Genomic DNA, 17,888 nt, shown 5'->3' with positions numbered 1-17,888 from the left:
CTGTACAGTAAAAACTCACCACAAAGTGCCACTGAAACTCCTTCAGAATTGAAGGTTTTCGGTTCAACATTTGCTGACTGTAGGAAATAAGGCCATTGCTGCCTCTGCAGGTTGCAAAGTCTTTTAATTATGGAAGTACGTGCTATCCTGTAAATGAAGGTAGAATAAGTTTGGTCTGGGGAAAAAAAAAAAAGAAAAAAAAAAAAGGCTTTAGCATCATTTCAAACTATTTAGTTACTGAAATGGAATTTTCTGTGCCTGCCAAAATGAGTCCTATTCAGTGTGATGCAACAGGTGATGGAATTCCAGCAGCCGCCTCAGCCCACATCTGGGAACAGTTAGAAGCTTAAGGGAAGTTCTGTAAGCATTTCTTATGTATAAAACCGATTCATCAGTCGCATCTATGGGCCGTATTCACCACCGCTCACACGGCGCATAGCTCAGATTTTTGTTTGGCTTACAAAAAAAAGGAGCTCTGCTGCTCAGGACATTTGAGGAATCTCAGGCACTTGTCCAGGCTGAGGATGTGCAGGGCTTCGTGTGGCTGTGTGGTGTGTCAGAGAGGTGAGCAAGAGGCTGCACTGCATAGAAGCTGTGAATACACTTTAAATCCGTTCTACCCTGATAAATAAACTACGTGAGAGAGGTATTCCTCAAGCAAGTGAGATCTCTGGCTTAAGGGAAACCCGAACCACTGGTCCCTTCTTCCCAAGGGAAAAACACATCTGTGTCAGTCCTTAAAAATTCAGTGACAAGAGAAAGGTTCTACTTAACTTTTGCAGCATTATAAAAAAAAACACCACAGCATCTTCGCTTTAAAAGCCATTTTTTGTTCTCCCTTTTCCTTCTGCACCTGCGCCAGTCCCTTGGTAGCCAAGCATAGAAGACTGCAGTAAATGAGGATGAGCCCAAACGCAATAGTGCGAACATGGAAACAAAGGAGAGAATCTCTAGAAGCTCCCCTTACTTTCACTGCCAGCCCTTAAATGAGGGCTGGGAAGGGGGGGATCCTGGCTACAGCCCCTCCAGTCACTCAGCTGCATTGCACTCCATTGCACTGCATTGCACTGCACACACCTGAGCTCCCCTGGGCTGGCCCTGCCCTCCCACCAGGTGCTTCAGGCTCAGCATTTCTGCTACAGAGGGTAAGGTATTCATACAGAAACTGCCGATATACACAGAAATGCTTTCACAGGAATATTTTAAGAGAAACTGATTTGAAGCTATTCTGCAGAGCAAGTCCTCCATCCTTGTACCTGCTTGAGAGGCCACACACAAATACAGTGGAAGGAGCAATCTGAAATTATTTCTGTGGATTGAGCAGGAACGCTCTCCCAATCACTGGAAATGCTCTAATTGGTGTAATTGGTGTGGCTCAGTGGTGCAGTTCAGATCTTCTGCCTCTGCAGAACACTCTTCATATCCTGGCAATTGCAGTCTGGCCAGAAATCTGTTTATCACGTTCAGGATGAGCTTCCGGATCTCCAACAAAATGCTATTTACTCTTAGGCAGGGCAGTCTGCAGTAACCATGCAAGTTCTCATCAGCCTAAAATGCAGAAACATCTGTTGGGGTCATGAGATACTTATTTGCTGCTGATGAGCAAAGAATCAGCTCCATTTGCAGCTGGGACAAACAAAGCATTGTAGGGCTGAGGAGACAAACAGGCCTCAATTATCTCCTGAGCTGCATCTCCACTGCAGCACAATGGCAAAAAGGGGTGATTCCTTATGTTGACCCTTGGTGACCTTATCACAGCACAGGAATGACAACAAAAAACGCTGTATCAGAGCCTTCCTGAGCTGGAGGTTAAAACAACCAGGACAGAACTCTCCAAGAAATACCACAACCCAGGCCAGGCAGTCTGTGCAGTGCAAAGCTGGCTTAGAATGATCTTCACCAATCACCTCGTACACACTAGAACACAATTTTGCAGAGGATAAATGCTTGCATCTCCATCATGCACTCCCACAAGCTCTCAGACCTACTCGGCTTGTTACACAATTATTTTCACTTTTTAGAAGAGAAAAATGCCCCAAACAATACGTATACACACACAGAGACACACACAGACACAAAGCCTCAGGACAACCTGATGTTAACAATTGGAAATATTAACTTCTGGTCCAAAAGATGAACACACAGGAATTAAGTACTCCAAAAATTTAAATAGAACAAAAGTAAATCGGCATTGAAACAATATTACAAACACTGCAGAAGATGTGGACATCAGTATTTCCAGGTGCAAAAGTAAGAAGGGCTCAATAAGCTGAAGGAAAAGAGCCCAGGACTGCAGGCAGACTCAGAGCACGCGATGCTGTCAGGACGTTGGTGGGAAACACGAAGTCAGCAGTGCCAGATCTGCTCGGCTCCTGCAGCTGTTTGGTTTGGATTTACACTGTTGTGTGACAGCATGGAGTGCCTGTGGCTGTTCTGTGTTGGAGGAACCTGAAAGACTTCTTGTTTCTTCAAAGAGTCAAAACAATCAATCAGAACCAATATCCCATTAAACCAATGGGGAAGAAAGTCCAAATTACAGTCTTTTCCTGCAGAGGTGTGCTGCTTTACCTGACGTTTGTTCACTACTGGAACAAAGCTTCACACAGTGCTCAGTTTAGGAAAGAATGGCCATTACACCACCGCTGTGATTCCTCCGAAGCAGTAGAGCACATCCTCGTGCTCCTCGCCGCTCTGTGCCGTCAGCCTTCAGCTCTGAGTTCTTGGGCTTCTTGTGCGGATAAGGACTGCCACCTGCAGCAGCAAGGGAGTACTTCCCTGGGATTTAGAGCTTTTTAATTCCATCACAGCCAGAACCTTTCCTCCCCCACCCTCCTTCAGGGTGAACACAGCAGCATTCCATCTCACCGAACGTCACTACAGATATACTGCATTTCCACAGCTTAGAAAGTGATGAGAGGGAGAAAATCCAGAAGGCAGCTGAAACTCTGCGTAAGGCTTCTTTCACCCAAAGGATGAACAGCTGAGTGAAGGGGTGTACCTAGCACTGCAGTCACAGCACACACACAGTATTCTTCAGATGGAAACTGTCCCTGAAATCTGCCACTTAAAAGTGGTAGAAAGTCACTTAACTGAAGATGAAAGGTTTAATTTAAAAGTACGTCCTGTAATTTTTTTTCTTTAAGATAAGCGGTGAAGTCTATCATCGATAAATCCTAGGACAGCCATTCTGCCTTGCGATGGTGCAGAAACAAAATTAAGACCTGATTAACTTTATGATACCATCCACGCCCCCTCAGAATTTAGGAAATCCCTGGTAACTTTCCGAGTCCTGCAATGACAGTTCCATCAAACAGGTTAAAGGCACGAGGACACGCAGCCCAGCATTTATTCACAGCTAGGGAAAACTGCAGTTTGACCAGAAGTGTTATCACTTACGGCCCTTTTTACTGAGCTCTGCAGCCATCAGAGTGACTGCTGACCTACAGCTACCCTGACCTGTCCATGCAGCAAAGCTCCCAGCCCAGTGCTGAACGTTGCAGGTGCAGTTTGCCCTCCTGCACAGGAATACAATCCTGCTGTGTGCAGCTGTCTGTGATGTGGGGCACAAAAGGCAGCACACACACACAGGTAAGCTATCAGGTGTAGCTGACCTAACATAGCTAAAATAAATAGAAATAAAAGATAACATCTGCAAATAACCGTCCCCCCACCACGCCATGGATAAGCTGCTATGAAACGACGACACTGAAATCCTATACAATGAAGGTCTTAAGAGCTTGCCATACATGGACTTCTCATCCAATACACACCTCTACTGATCCAGTCCCACAGCTTAATTCCATCTTATTTTTAATAATAGGAGACAGAATCTATCCAGACCTCTGCTAACAGCAGGAAGAAAATCTAAATCGTTTACTTGCATGTTGAAAAAACCATTTCCACAGCTAGCATCTATGTTCCAACAGATTATTACCTTTCTCATTCCAGCACTTACGCAGTATTTAGGTTAGAAGTTTCCTTCCACGTTCACAATCTTCTGGCATCTGAGCTTTGGGTGCCAGGAGGACATGACTTGCCCTTAGGACTTAATGCCTAGAAATCCTCCCCTGTACACATTGTGTAATATTAGCCCTACGTAAGCCAGGTGGAAACGAAAGCTTCTTTAGGAGACAATGAAGATTTTCAAACACAATGGCTCCTAATCGAGCAGTGAAAAAATAGTCTTTATTTTAAAATAAAGATCTAAAGTACTTCAAGAGAAAGCATCAATACAACAGCATTTAAGTTTTAGTAATTTATTTACAAGACAATTAGGCAACAATTACCAAAACTCTACTTGTTACAAGCAACCCATCTCCTGTTCATCAGCCTCATTCTTTGCTTTTCCTCTTGAAAAATCCAGACACAAGGGGCAAGTAAGAGTTCCTCCGGAAGCTGCTCACCAAGTGATTAATGATCATGCTGTGCATTCCTCCTGGTTCTCCTAACTAGATAAAAAAAATGTACAGTACAAAAAACACAGGGCCACAAGGGTACGTGGCCCTGTAAGGAACACTACTTTGTGAAGAGTTGCAAACCAGGGCACTTGAAGCCAGGTGCAAGAAAGTAAAATGAGTTTAAGAATGTGTTATTCATGTTTGCTAAGAATTACATTTGATTTAACTTTCAATATTGTCAAGGCAACAAGTGATGATAAAGGTGTCACAGAAATGGCTGTTTAAAAAAAAAAAAAAAGTCTCCTTATGGGTAAGCAGAAGAAACCTCCATTTTTATATCAGTCACACACGTAGCTGCTTTCATATTCTGGTATAACTGGAAAGCTGGATGTGTTGTATGTCCATAAATAAAGCAAGGGTACAGAACAAATTAAAGACAATAAAGAAAAAAATACAAGCCTACTGACATTGACTCTACCCACCCATCAGTAGCAAACAAAAATAAAACACACGAGTCACGGACACTCAGTTGAAGTACCAGTGTTTCACAACATCTACGCCATGACAGTCTTCACACATTCTTTGATTATGCAGCGAAACTTCTTTATTAGCTTCATACGACAGGTTCTGCACTTGTGTGAAGCTCCTGGAACAAATTAAGCAGGTGAAGTCAGTTACTGTGGAGGATGACTTCGACTAAACCACACGGTATGCACGTGGAGGTTCACAGCTTCCCTACCGGTGTCACAAGGCAGCACACTGCAGTAGTCCTGCAGTCCAACTAAGATTACACAGACCAAACAAAACAACTCCTCCCTTTAGAGGCAGGGTAGGGACAGAACCAAAGATGCCTGCAACTTAGCAGGATTATTCCCTCAATTAATCCTCCAGTATCCACTCTGGATACAAAGGGTGAGAGCTACACGTTTTTCTCTGAACACACAGCGACTTTTCACACTGTTGTAAATACCTTCGAAGTTCTTTCTCCAGTTTTTGAAACACCTCTTCAGTACCTTGCAGTTCACTGAACACTTCTGCACTTTCTTCTGAGCAGTCTGGCATAACTTCTGCCAGAAGTTCCTGTGTCACAGTCAACTGCTTTTGCAGTTTGTCTACAATATAAGAGATGTTAAAAACTTCTTAAATGCATGCAGAGGCATTGATAACACGAGGTTATGTAATAGCTACAGTAAGGAGGAACAAGTGAACGACACAAACTACTGCTTGGCTTAGAAAATCAGAAAAGCCAAATTACTTTTAGCTATAGAGACTAACAGCAACAACCCCATTTCTGCTATTTTAAGTTGCTAATTAAGCTCATTCAGAGCACCTCACAGAATTTTACCAGACACAGATGCAAGAGAAAAAAGCCAAGCTTTAAACCCCCAAATTCCATAACTAATTGCATATTGGAAAGTAGCACCAACTTGAAATTTACCCTGTCCTTTCCTTTAGCATTCACAAAGCAAAAAATACGTGCTTTATATATTCCAAGACCTCTTACAAGAATTTTATGTTTTTCAATAAAATCTTTCCATTTGTTTTGAAGTGTAAGGAAGGATAAAGTTCTGCAGGAAGCACAAGTGAGTCTGTCCATGGGACCATGCCCTTCAAACAGAAAAAAAAAGACACCACCGTATTTCTACGACTTTCACCTTGCTTGCACATTGGGAAGAGCAAGCAAGGAAGAATGGAATGAATACAGTTAAAAAATAAAATATAAAGGTTTATATAGACTGTCCTAATTCTAGAAAGTTCATTTTCTCCCAAAGATATGATAAGAAGTTTGACAGCAGTTTAATGGTTAGATGGAGACAGTAGTTATTCATATCGAAACACAGGACAAATGTTGCAGCCCAGCGTTCAGACAAACTCTATGAATGGCACCCAAAACTGCTCCAGTGACCACAAGCAGGTCTAGAAAACACAAGATAACAAGTCTGGCATATAAAAGCACCTATTTCTGAAAGTATATTTTAAATATAATTTCATACCTAGGTACGCTGGCATATCTCCCTCTATGTGAATGTTTTTAATGGGTAATTTATGTCTAGTGGCATCCAGAGCAACTGCAAAGCTCTTGTACTGCTCTTTAAACTGTTCAAGAAGAGGAACAAGAGGAGAAAGTACTTCCATCTGAAAAAGACATGATGAATTAACACTTCTTCACAAAGCAGCCATTTTGTACATACATAAAAGCAAGCATATGTTCAGTTAGTTGTTCAAAACGTCCTCCCTTCTAATTTGATGCAACAAACTAAAAACACTGAGAAAATATGGAGGCTTTAGCTTCTACAGATGATCTGCTATCAAGAAAATCATTAAAAGTTTGTCTTCTTACAACTAGATCAGAACTATTATGTCTAACATACAAAAGTATGACAGAAGCTGCTCTCTACTCATTTAAGGGTTAGCATCTCTGCTCCAGTCATAACATCCTGCAGTTACAAAACACAGTGTGGTTTTAAGATGTATACAGTCAATGCACAGGAGATGTAAACTGCTCTGGCAACTCGTGCTGCTGCCCCTTGCCTAACAGCAGTAACTTCTCCTTCCTGCCTCCATCAGGGAGGGTCAAAAAAGTGACAAAGGCATTTGTTTAGATTACTAGAGAGCACAACACGCTACAGCAGGAAGTAGATGTTTACGGATGCATAAAACTGTGCCTCAGCAGGCCACAAAAGCACAGAAATCATCTAGTAGATTATTACATCCAAACAATCTAGTAGCTATTAGTACATTATTAACAACGTAACAGATTGTTTAAACATAGAAGAACGAACTGTAATAAAGCCCACCTGTTTTACAAGCTCCTCATCAAGCTTCTCTTCTCTCTCTCTGAGCAGAATTTCACGCTTCAACTCATAGAGATTCTCCTGTTGTCTCTCTTTTTCTTCACACAACATTAACAAGTTTTCTTCTGCTTTTTCCTCAAGCTGAGCAACATCCTTCCTCTGCTGTTACATCCAAAAGACATCCATAACTAAGGTAACTTACTTAATCTGAAGCAACAAATACAAGTCTAGTACACTTAAGTTAAAGCCTTCTCTCCCTTTTGTCTACAAACTCCTAATTAATATATTTTTTGTAAAGGAAAACTACACTTATATACTACTGAGTGAAAAAAAAAAAACAACACAAAATCACTGCCACAGCCTTGAATTCCAAGCATTTACTCCTGCTTCCCTGGAACTTCAGTATGTCCCTGCTTCATGAAGAACCAGCACCAGCTTAATAAACTGGCACAGAATTCACTCTGAGAGTTTTCAAGGCACACCCATCACATAGTTTTAGAGCACGTAGTTTAGAACACACAAAACCATAACAATTTGACTTTCATGGACCAGAATGCATACAACTTGATATGAAAGTTGTTTAACTTCTTTTTAACCTGAAACACCACACACTTGACTGACTCACCTTCATTATTAGGTAAGTTAAAATCAGCTCCTGAGATTTTAGCTCTGCCCCCACAGCAACAGGATTGTTTTTCTTGAAGAAAAAAGAAAAAAAAAGAAAATTCTGGATCAGTTGTGGGATTTAAACAGCTATATTTTCAGGATGTAAATAAAATACTGAAAGTCCAGTTTGTGGCCAGAATCAGCATTATCATCAGCAACAGTCACCTGGATGGATATTAACTAAATGTATATTCTTTGATCATCCAATCTCCACACTGTTCCCAGCAGATATCCAAAACACCAGAATAGAACCTGAAGACTTAGCAGTGAGGGAGATTAGGTAGAATTAGTTTCCTGACAAAAAACGGTTGAGAAATATTTAAAGATAAATGGTGTAATTAAAATGGAGCATAAAAAGAATAAAGAACTAGCCTGAAGAAATGTTATAAATGGAGCAAATGGTTTTACTACAATGAGCTATGTTAAAACTTTGAGACTGACACCTAAAGAACAAAACAAACGTTTCAAGCAGTACAGAGCTCTCATCTGGCGACTGCCCTGAGGCTTTAGAGCAGCCCACAAACCTGAACGGTTGTTACCAACATTAGAGAAACAGAAAATGATCATTTCGTGTATTCCAAAACAAAGATGCTTAACAAATGGAAGCAGAGACTCACCGATTTCTGTTTTTTTACACATGCCCTTTTATCTGTTTTGCAAGAAGCCTTTGAACTTGCAGATTTCTGGAGGACAGTTTTATCTGTGTCATAAGAGAAAAGTTATTACCAATACATGGGGGTAGGTCAACAGACATCAGATTCTTCAAAGGCACTAAGAATTTAAAGATGGCATATCTACCAGTGTTCTTAACTGTGCTATATTTTCAGCTTTTTATTGTGCTCATGAGATAATGTGGATAAGGTAAGTATGTAACTTTAGGTAACAGTTAGAGATAGATGTGGCACAATTTTCAGAAGGGCTTCTTATCCAACACTCCCTATCTCTTACAAAGGCCTGATGTTACTTTTTTCTTTAATATTTGATCCTAACTTTAAAAGGAAAAAAGAAGAGCACACCCAGAGATACCAAAAAGTGAGAGGTTAACTCCAACTCTGAATATTTTAAAGTTTCTAACGTCTTTAAATAAACTTGAAAAATAAACATTTATCTTATTTAATAACATCTTTTTGCAAATACAGTAGAAATCTATAATCAAGTTAATGTATTCAAACTAATAAAATAAGAAATTAAATATGAATAGAGATTTACCATTAATAGCTGAAAGATCAAGGTCTGGTCGAGTAACTTTATCTCCATCTAATAAAGTGGATTGTAGGTCACGTTTCCCAAAACTACTCTGATTTAACAAGCCAGAGGCAACACCTGTAGAAAGAAGCTGTTGTCAGACTAAAATTAAAGCAGATACTGTACAAGCTCACATCTCTGTATGCTTTTGCATGGGAACTGTTGAGTCACAGCCTGATTGAGCACCGGGGAAAGGACCTGGTCAGCCCTGGGGGCACAGGTGAAGGCAATTCAGCTGTGAGACAGGAAGGGGTGGAGCCTGGCTGTACCTCTCTTAGAGCTCATTTAAGGGCTGACTGGCCCTAGGGAAGGATTTCTGCCTGGAGATTCCTCCTTGGTGAGGTTCTTGTCCAGAGTCTTCTGATATGATGAACGTTCTTCTCCCCTTCCTTTATGGCACCTTTCTATCATGCTGGTCCTTCTGTCATCACACCTTTGTGGTAGCATCTTTCCCATCATATTCATCTGTCCAATTACTACAGCTTTTGATAGTATGGGGTGAACTTTTCACATTCACTTGATATGCACCAGTTGTGTAGTCACTAGCTTACTCAGATAAAGTAGCTCAGAATTTTATCCTAAACATTTCCAGATTAGTGTTTTATGATAACATCCCGACAAGAGTTTGCATCTGTTAATCCCACAGCATAATCCAACACATTAATTCCTTTAGAGATAGCAGTGAGGTAAGTAATATAAACATCACCTTATCAGATGTTTAAAGTTGTTAAGAGCTTCAGATGCTGGAAAAACATCAAGAAAACAACAGAATTCGAAATCCTTCTATAAGACTTACCAGAAACCTCAGACTTCTGAGTGAGCGCCGGTCTGGCTTTAGCTGTGGAAGATGCACTGGAAGTCGATGACGAAAGGGATTTTGTTGAAGCATTCTGACGACCAAAAAGCAGACAGGAGTGAACGCGGGCAGCATCCAAAGCCCCCCTCCAATACCGACCCGCCCCGCGCCAATGTCACACCACACAACGCCTCGCTCGTAATTCCGCGAGCCCAGAGTGCCGAGTACCTTACTGGACTCTTTCTTATCGTACTGCAGGTAGCGGGACTTCACGATTCTTCTCCCTGAAAGAGCACAGAGCGCTCAGCCGGGCCCGCGCCTCAGCCGGGCGGGCGGGGTCCGCTCACCTCACCCCGCCGCTACCTTTCCGCACGTTCTGGGACGCTTCTCCGCTCGCCAACGCGGACATTCTTCAAAAAGAGAGCAGGGGTGACAGCGGCAGCGAACGGCGAGAGAAAAGAGCGGCGCTGACGATCGCCCCGCGCTGAGGATCGCCGCGGCCGCCAACACGTTCGAACCGCGCGCAGGCGCAGCGCCGCCCCGCGCTGAGGGGATCGTGGCGCTGAGCGCTCCCTGGCGGCGCGGAGGATCCAAGCGAATCCCCGCGGCCGATCTCGGCTCTGCGCCTTCGGGGCTTCGGAACGGGATGCTCCCAACCCGGGCTGCACTTATAGAGGAGCGCTACGCTGACCTCAGCATTAGCCTGCCACAAGCAGGGACCTCAGCTGAAGCTCCCGCTGGGGAAGCCCAAGCCCACGAGAAGGATCTCCAGTGCAGCCCCAGCGCTGCAGAAAGCCGCTCGGGGAAGGCGGTGAGCGCCAGCAGTGTCGTGAGGCGGGGCTCCCAGCCGGGTTTTGGGGTTTTGAGGAATCCGCACACTCCCGTTTCTCGCCGCAGGGCCCCGCCTTAGAAAGCACCTGACTCCTCACGAACACCCGCTCCTGGGAGCCGCGGGCGAGGGCGGGAGAGCCGCCCACCGACACGACCCGCAGCGCCTCGCACAGCGCCGCCGCCAGAGGGCGGTGGGGTGAGGAGGGGGTGGGGAGCATGCGCAGTGCGCGCGCGGCGCTGAATGGGCGTCGCCCTGCCTCCCTCCACCCGGAAGTGGCGAGCGGCGGCTCCGCGGGGCCTGCGGCGGGCGGCGGCGCCGGGCGCAGCGCTTCACACGGCGCCGGAGGTAAAGCGGAGCGCGGAGCGCATCTTCCTTTTCTTTTCCTCCGTGAGTGGCTGAGCTTTGTAGCGGCGGTGCCTCAGAGCGGCCTCATCTCGCGCTGAAGGCGGGAGAGGGGCTGCCTGCCGGTGCGTGGGGCCGGGCGGCGGGGCTCTGCGGGGTGGGGATCGCTGTGCGTGTCCGCTGTTCCCGCGCAGCCGCCCGGTGCCGCCGTCTCCTCAGGTTCGGTCCCCCCGTTCCTCCGGCTGTGTGAGCAGCCCGTAGCGTTCCGTATAAACACCTCCGCCTTCGCTCTCTGAGTGCTTTCTCGTTACTTTCGGGCTGCGTTTGACAGCGTCGCGGTTGCTGCCGTGCTTTATCGCACCTCTGTGGCAGCGCCGGCTCCTCCTGCTGCCTCCGGCTGTGGATGCGGAGCTGCTGCGGGCGTCCCTTGGGTGCGCGATGCGGGGCCAAACGCAGCAGAGCGCCTTCCTGACCGTGACAGCAAAGTGCTGCCGTGGGATGATTTCCCCGTGCCGTTATTAAACCTGTTCTCTATTACTCTGTAAGTATTTTTGCACGGTTTATTAGCGTTTGTTTTGTGGAAGGTGAGAGGTGCTTTGTGCCCAAAGGAGTTGGGGGTTCCTCGGTTTTTGCCTTCTGGAAATGAGCAGCTGGGGATGATCTCAGGCTGCTGGAGGATGGAATTCACCTTTTGGAAATGTCATCGGGATCCTCCCACGTTGCTCCTAGAGGTGGATGGGTATCGGTTTGCCTACCGAGCTATTTGCTAATAGGACCTTGTGATGCATAATGAGAAGATCTCTGATTTCAGACCTGTCAGCCACAAAACAAATGGCGGAAGTGTTTGCCCTGGAGTCACAGTGTGAGGTGACCCCACACAGTTCTGCTCACTGGTGCCGTACCTGTCAAACTTCAGGACACCTCCGGTGTCTTTATTGGAATCCTCACAGGAACAGATGTTGTTTTTCTTAAATTAAATACACAGAGAACATTAATCATAGCTTCAATTTTCACTGTAATGCTTTTCTGAAGAGTTAGGATTGGGTGTTTTGGTCTTTAAGCATCAAGAATCTCTCAATGAGATTCTTTACCTTCTCCACCTTTGAAGTCTTACATCATCTCTGCTTTTCTGGGCCATTTCCTTTAGCAGAAGCATTAACGTACATTAAACTTGAGAACTTGTGATGGAACAATTTTTGTACAACCATTGAAGTACTGTGGGTATTTTGCATTTTTCTTTTTGTTACTGTGCTTGAATGTTTGCCTCAAAAAGCTTTTTTACTAGCAACTGAATACTATAAATTGTGCAGTGATGGGGCACCAGACTGCAATGGATAGCCCAGTCAGGTTGGTAGAGTGTTTTTCAGTGCAACCTAAAACGTTTGTAGAACTGAATAATTCAGGAAGAGTAAACACAGCTCATGAAAAATTTAAGTGAGGTTCACCTAGTAAGTAATGCTTTGTACAGACTGTTTTCTGACAAATGATGATTCAAACATCAGAATTTTTGAGTAATCCCCTGAATAACTCTTTGACTCACATGCACGTATCTCAGTATTGCTTCTGAATACGGTCTTTCCGTAGCTGGATGGCCATGGGGGGAGGCCGTGTGGCCGCAAGATTTTCCTTTAAAATGGAGAAATTCCTACAAGGTGCAACAGGATCAGCTATCATAGTGGTCATGGAACAGAGTGAGAAAATGATTCAACAAGGAACCCGTGCTTCAGAACTTCTGAAGTTTGAAATTTGAAGACCGCAGGTGTTCATTAATTCACATTTTTAAGAAATGAGCCATTCTTATCCTGCTTTTCCCTCTGATTTTTGAATTATTATTTTGTCCATTGCAGTCAGAATTTATTGAGACAGCATTCTCTAGTGCAGTTAAATAGGATGCATATTTTTCAGGTAGTTTCTTGGTGCATCAGTGGGCTTATGTGTGGCTGGTAGAGTTGCTTTGGATGGCCTTTATTGTTGTGTCTGATACTGTGTTACTAAGTTTAGCTTAACGCACATCCTGGCGAAACTTGTTCTACTTTGAAGACTGGCGGTGTTTAGCAGCAGAAGCATCTTAAAAACTGTTGTTGACACACTGCTGGTGAGTCAGTACTTTTTTTTTTTTTCCTCAATTCACACAAAAGTTCAGTCTAAAGTTTCTTGAGAGAATTTGTTATTGGTGTGATTGCAGCATTAGACCTGTAAGGTTTTTACTCCTGCTGTTGAAAGCTGTGGCACAATGAAGGATGGAGTGAGATGACTACAAAAGATAATGAGAGTAGTCTGAATTTCTTTTTACTCACATTTACTAACACATTCAGTTGTCCCTCTGTTCCTTCTGATCTTAACAGGGACAAATTTTGGTTTCCTCTGACTCATACTGAAGTGTACATTTGTAAGCTATGACACCACACTGTTTGTGAGGTAATAACATGTTATAGACTCTTAATGTCACTGTAATCCTGATAAGATATCCTTGTCTTGAGGTTACACTGTGTGTCTGAGTCACTTGGAGGAAGCAGAGGCTGCATCTTAGGTGACTTATGGGCACAGATTGGGATCAGGGTCTGGAGGGCCAGAGGGAGCAGCAAGGAGGTAACTGGGAAGGAACTGCCTGCAATGAAGGTCATTTCTTTGACTTTTTCCTGTATTACAGTGTGCTACTTGCGCTGCAATCCAGCTTCTGCTTTGTTAGGCACCCTGTGGCAAACATTAACTTCTCTAGCACGGTTGGTTGCAAAGAGTAGTAAGAAATATGTTGCAAATTTGCATGTTCCACTCAAAACTACTCCTTTTGGAATAGAAAAGAAGAGCTTTCAGTTAAGAAGAGCCCAGGATCTGGAGTTATTTAGTTCAAGAGAATTTTACCTAGCCAAGAAAAATACTGAAGTGCAGTATTTATGCAGTATATTATGCAGAACAACTTTCAAGTAAATCTACAAGAGTCTGGAATGTTTAGAAAGAAATTAATTTGCTCAATAACAGCATCTGTATGTTCTTGTGATGTGGTGAGACAAGTTGAGGCCTTTGCCTTACCTATAAAGCACTGTTGGTTCTGGAAATTCTGGGCTGTCTCTGCAGCCTGTTGTCTTGCTGTGGAATTTCCTTGCTTTGGGAACTGGGGGTAAGTAACAGCTGAGTGCTTTTGGGATGGCTCAGTGGTTTGGGCTGATCAGAAGAGGGGGCTCTTTTTGGGACAGCATTTGGCAAACGTGTTCATGGGTTGTAGAGCTCAGGTACTTGTGATGTGTTTCTACTTTTGTGTTGGAAAATGCTTAATGAGCAGTGCGAGGAGCTTGAATCTTTCAGATTGAGGAATGGAAATATACGTGAAAATGTGAAGAAGTAGAATATTATAAAGTTCACCCTCAACAATTTTGCTGTAATGATAGCTTTCCCTTTTTAGCTTTGCTATGATTCATTGACTAAACATGTGCCTTCAAATTATGGCCTTATTTAAACTAAACAGATACCCTGCGCTGATCGGGGCCAAGTTCTTTTCTAGAATTTTACTGCATTATTAAATAGGCAGTGTTGGGTTTGATGCATATTAGGAACATTAATCACTTCAGTAGAGACTTTCAGTAGAGTTTAGAAAATGGCATCATAAATATCGTAGAGAATTTGACCATTTCTTTTCCTATTAATGTTGTTTGAGGTCGGGGAAGGAAAATTACAGATCAGTGATAAATTGCATGGATTGTATGTTTCTTTCATACAGTATTGAAGTGGGTACCTGAAATGTTGCCCTAGCTGGCAATCTAAGTGGCAGGTATAAGCAATCCTACAGCGATGGATTAAATAGTTTGGCCTCACTTTCAGTTAGATTATTGTTTGGTAAACCCAGTGGTTTTTTGGTTTGTCTTCTAAGCAAGTGAAAGTGCTAATTTATAGATAATATAGAAATAAATATAGCTTTGTACTGTTTTATGTTGTTTTTCTGCTAGTGCTGTTAACAGACCGTTTGTGTGATGAGGCAGTAGAGGGAAAGGAGCAAAGTCCTGAGGAGAGGCTTTGGGTTGCTTAGCCGTGCTTCCATTCTTGTGGCATACTGGAGTTTCCCTGCTAGGACAGCTGAGTAAAGTGGCTGTAGCTGGTATCTTACATTGGTCTCTCATTACTCAAGACCTCCCAGTTCTCTTCTGTCATGCTTGAAACAAGTACCACTACATCATGCGTATGTCATACTGGGATAACAAAACCACTCTTTCAAGGGTACAGATCGTGCATACTGTATCTTTTAACATACTAATCCCTTGCAGGTGATGCCCCGCTCATATTGAAGTAATACAGTCTAGTAGTTTGAATAAAATATAAGAATTTCAGAAGCTTTGTACTTCAACTCTTCTTTTGACTTTTTGCCTTTCCCAGCTCGCCTAATTCTTTTCCTGTGTTATTTTTCACCATGCAGGTGCAAACATTTAATTGTTTTGCAGATGCTGACAGCTGTACTTAATTCTGATTGCTATGAAGATACATTCTTGCACTGCCAGAGGCTTATGGAAAGTAAAACAATTAAGGAAAACAGGAAGGACTCTGAATGTGAAGTCTAAAAGTAGTTGATGTGCACCTAATGCCAGTTTTTACCTCCTACTTGTTCTCTCTCACGCCGCTTGTTTCTTCTCATGCTTTGAAAAAGAGCTTCCTATAAGGAGCAGCACTGAGAGAAATCGAGGTAACTTTGCAGAAATGTACGTCTCCTACAAATGGAACTCTGCAGTGATGGCTGCGCTTTTCTGCAGTTTGCTTTCTTGCATGCTGCCCCATAGGTTTCATTATTACCTTACACCCTTGCATTTCTCCTTTTTCTTACAGTGCTTCAATTCTGCACCTGAATTCGGTCGTGTGCTTCCTTGATGAACCAAATTTCGTAGAAGCAATGAGTATTTTGATTGCAGAACTAATCATTCTTCAGACCATTCAGCATAAATGAGAAGGTGGTACTTAATTAAGTACAACATCTCTACAGCACATCTGTACCTGGGGACTGGCTGACTTTCTACAAAGGCCTTTAGCTGGCCTTGCCATTACTGGCAGTTAGGTTTCTGCAGTGCAGAGCAGCCTTCTGATAACATTTGTGTCTTCTGTTACACTCAGTTTGTCTAGCTTTGAATTCCAGCCCTGGGCTTTGATTATAGTTGTGTCCTCAATACTGATGAGTGTTATCAGACTCCAGTTCCCCACACCAGGACTCAAATTGCTATCAGACTACAGTGTGTGTTTCTATTAGACAAAGCTTCTCGAGGATTTTGCTGTAAGGAGCTGCTTTCTAACAGATTTTGTTACGCTTCACAGCTTTTAAATAAAATCTTAGGTATATTTTAGATGTAGTACTGGTTATGCACCTTCTTAGTCCAAAGGTAGCATGGCCCCTGACTAAATACTCGTTTGATGTGGGAATTATATTAACTGTTATGCTTGTGGTGTTATGTAAGAAGCTCATGTTTAAATGATTACCCACTAGCTTTTCAAGCCTATTTTTGTTACTGCTTTTCAGGGTAGCTCCTATTCCAACCCTCTGGTGGTACTTGCCTGTTAGGGAAATCTGAAATGATGTGCCTGTAAACTGAGCTGGATTTTGCTCGCTCCTGTCTTGCATCATTCATCCAGCTTTTTGGTTACCTACTGCCTTCTCAATTTCTGTATGATACGTTTGTTATCACTAATTCTTTTTTCCTTTGTTTTAGCACCATCTGAAAAGATTTACTTTGATGGCAGGAATCCAACTTCACTAGAGTCTGGTAGTCTAATTGCTTGATGATAACCCATCCATAAATGAATACTGGGGCTCCTCAGGTAGCTGACCTGCGGTCTGTTCATCTTGCTGTCTCTCTATGCTCTTTGCTTTTAAGTTCTGGTTCGGTTTATGAAGCTCTGTTTGTAGGAGGTCAGAGGTGCACCAAAGTCTGTCTCTTTTTGAGCAGTATAATCATCAGATTTGACATCTCTAAGGAAAATCACAAGTTACTTGGAAAGCAGCAGTTTTTCCTCAAACCTGTTTGTAATTAATAGATGTTCTGATTCTTGATTAGAAGAATTTAAGTCTGAAACACATGTAGTACATTCTTAGTCAGGTAAGCTATGTAACAAAAAGAGAACCAATTAAAAGGAAATAAGTGTAGTTGAGTGCTACATTTTTCCTTAAATCTTCACCATCAGTACTGAATGAGTGCATCTGATCAAAGTTGCTGAGTGAAGGAGCAGCCTCAAAGCTCAGTGCTGTTAGAAGCAAGCTACCCGTGTCTGGATTTCATGTCTGATCATAAGGGGCACTGTTATGCTGATGGCCTTTCTGTTTACTGCTGATGTGACTGTGTGCTGAAATCATGCCTCAGCAAGTTCTTTCTGCTGTTTAACTTCCAATGTTCTTATAGGGTGATGGCTGGGGAAGCAGAACTCTCACCTGTTTAAACTTCCATTGAGTCGCCTGATTCAGAAATCTGTGTATAGCATGATTGAGTTAAGGCCAACATCTGCACACTGCTTTGCCAGAAATCTCTCTTCTTCAGGATGAAGAGTCTTTTCCTCCTGGTTTCTCAGTCCTACATACCTGAGCAGTCTGGCAGCTATCACACTGTTGTTTGCTGTAATGTGCCAGTCCTGGGTTTTTCACTGTTGAGAAGAGAGGACATCTGTGTTCTGGTTTCCTCTTTAGAAAGTGTCATATGGGAGTCTTGAGCAATGCACCAAATTCGTATCCTGGTAGCTGATATGAGACTGATATGAGTTGATATGAGTTAGAAGTGCCTGTCACTGTAGTCAGAGGTCAGCAGCTAGGTTCTGCTCTTCAGTGTAGGCAAAAAATTGGCGCCATAGCATAC

General features: G+C 43.2%; 2 protein-coding genes across 15 annotated transcripts in view; one reads left to right on the top strand and one right to left on the bottom strand.

Moving 5' to 3' along the window:
- Positions 1-4,157: 4,157 nt before the first annotated feature.
- On the bottom strand, positions 4,158-10,802 carry HAUS8 (HAUS augmin like complex subunit 8). Of its 2 annotated transcripts, none has more exons than XM_031557151.2 (10): positions 10,263-10,802; positions 10,128-10,183; positions 9,900-9,993; positions 9,068-9,181; positions 8,476-8,558; positions 7,818-7,889; positions 7,196-7,351; positions 6,392-6,533; positions 5,368-5,509; positions 4,158-5,043 (listed from the first exon to the last, which is right to left on the bottom strand). In XM_031557151.2, exons 1-10 carry the CDS (start codon positions 10,306-10,308, stop codon positions 4,923-4,925), a joined length of 1,026 nt encoding a protein of 341 aa, XP_031413011.1. In that variant the 5' UTR covers positions 10,309-10,802; the 3' UTR covers positions 4,158-4,922. The 2 variants fall into 2 exon arrangements, with proteins under 2 accessions (XP_031413011.1, XP_010723367.1); XM_010725065.4 differs by having other exon boundaries at positions 7,196-7,354; positions 10,263-10,800.
- Positions 10,803-10,923: 121 nt separating this feature from the next.
- MYO9B (myosin IXB) overlaps positions 10,924-17,888 on the top strand; it is a 40,175-nt gene continuing 33,210 nt past the window's right edge. For 7 of the 13 annotated variants that reach the window (XM_085211797.1, XM_085211796.1, XM_085211794.1 and 4 more), the window contains exon 1: positions 10,925-11,076. The gene's annotated coding sequence lies outside the window, so the exon portion shown is untranslated. Of the gene's footprint in view, positions 11,119-17,888 lie in introns of all 13 variants that reach the window. The other 6 variants (XM_085211789.1, XM_085211793.1, XM_085211786.1 and 3 more) reach the window with 2 other exon arrangements.

Source organism: Meleagris gallopavo, chromosome 30, assembly GCF_905368555.1.
Source record: "Meleagris gallopavo chromosome 30, MGAL_WU_HG_1.1, whole genome shotgun sequence".
Lineage (NCBI taxonomy): Eukaryota > Metazoa > Chordata > Aves > Galliformes > Phasianidae > Meleagris > Meleagris gallopavo.
The sequence above is the reverse complement of the archived record's forward strand: the minus strand, read 5'-3'. Positions and strand labels throughout refer to the sequence as shown.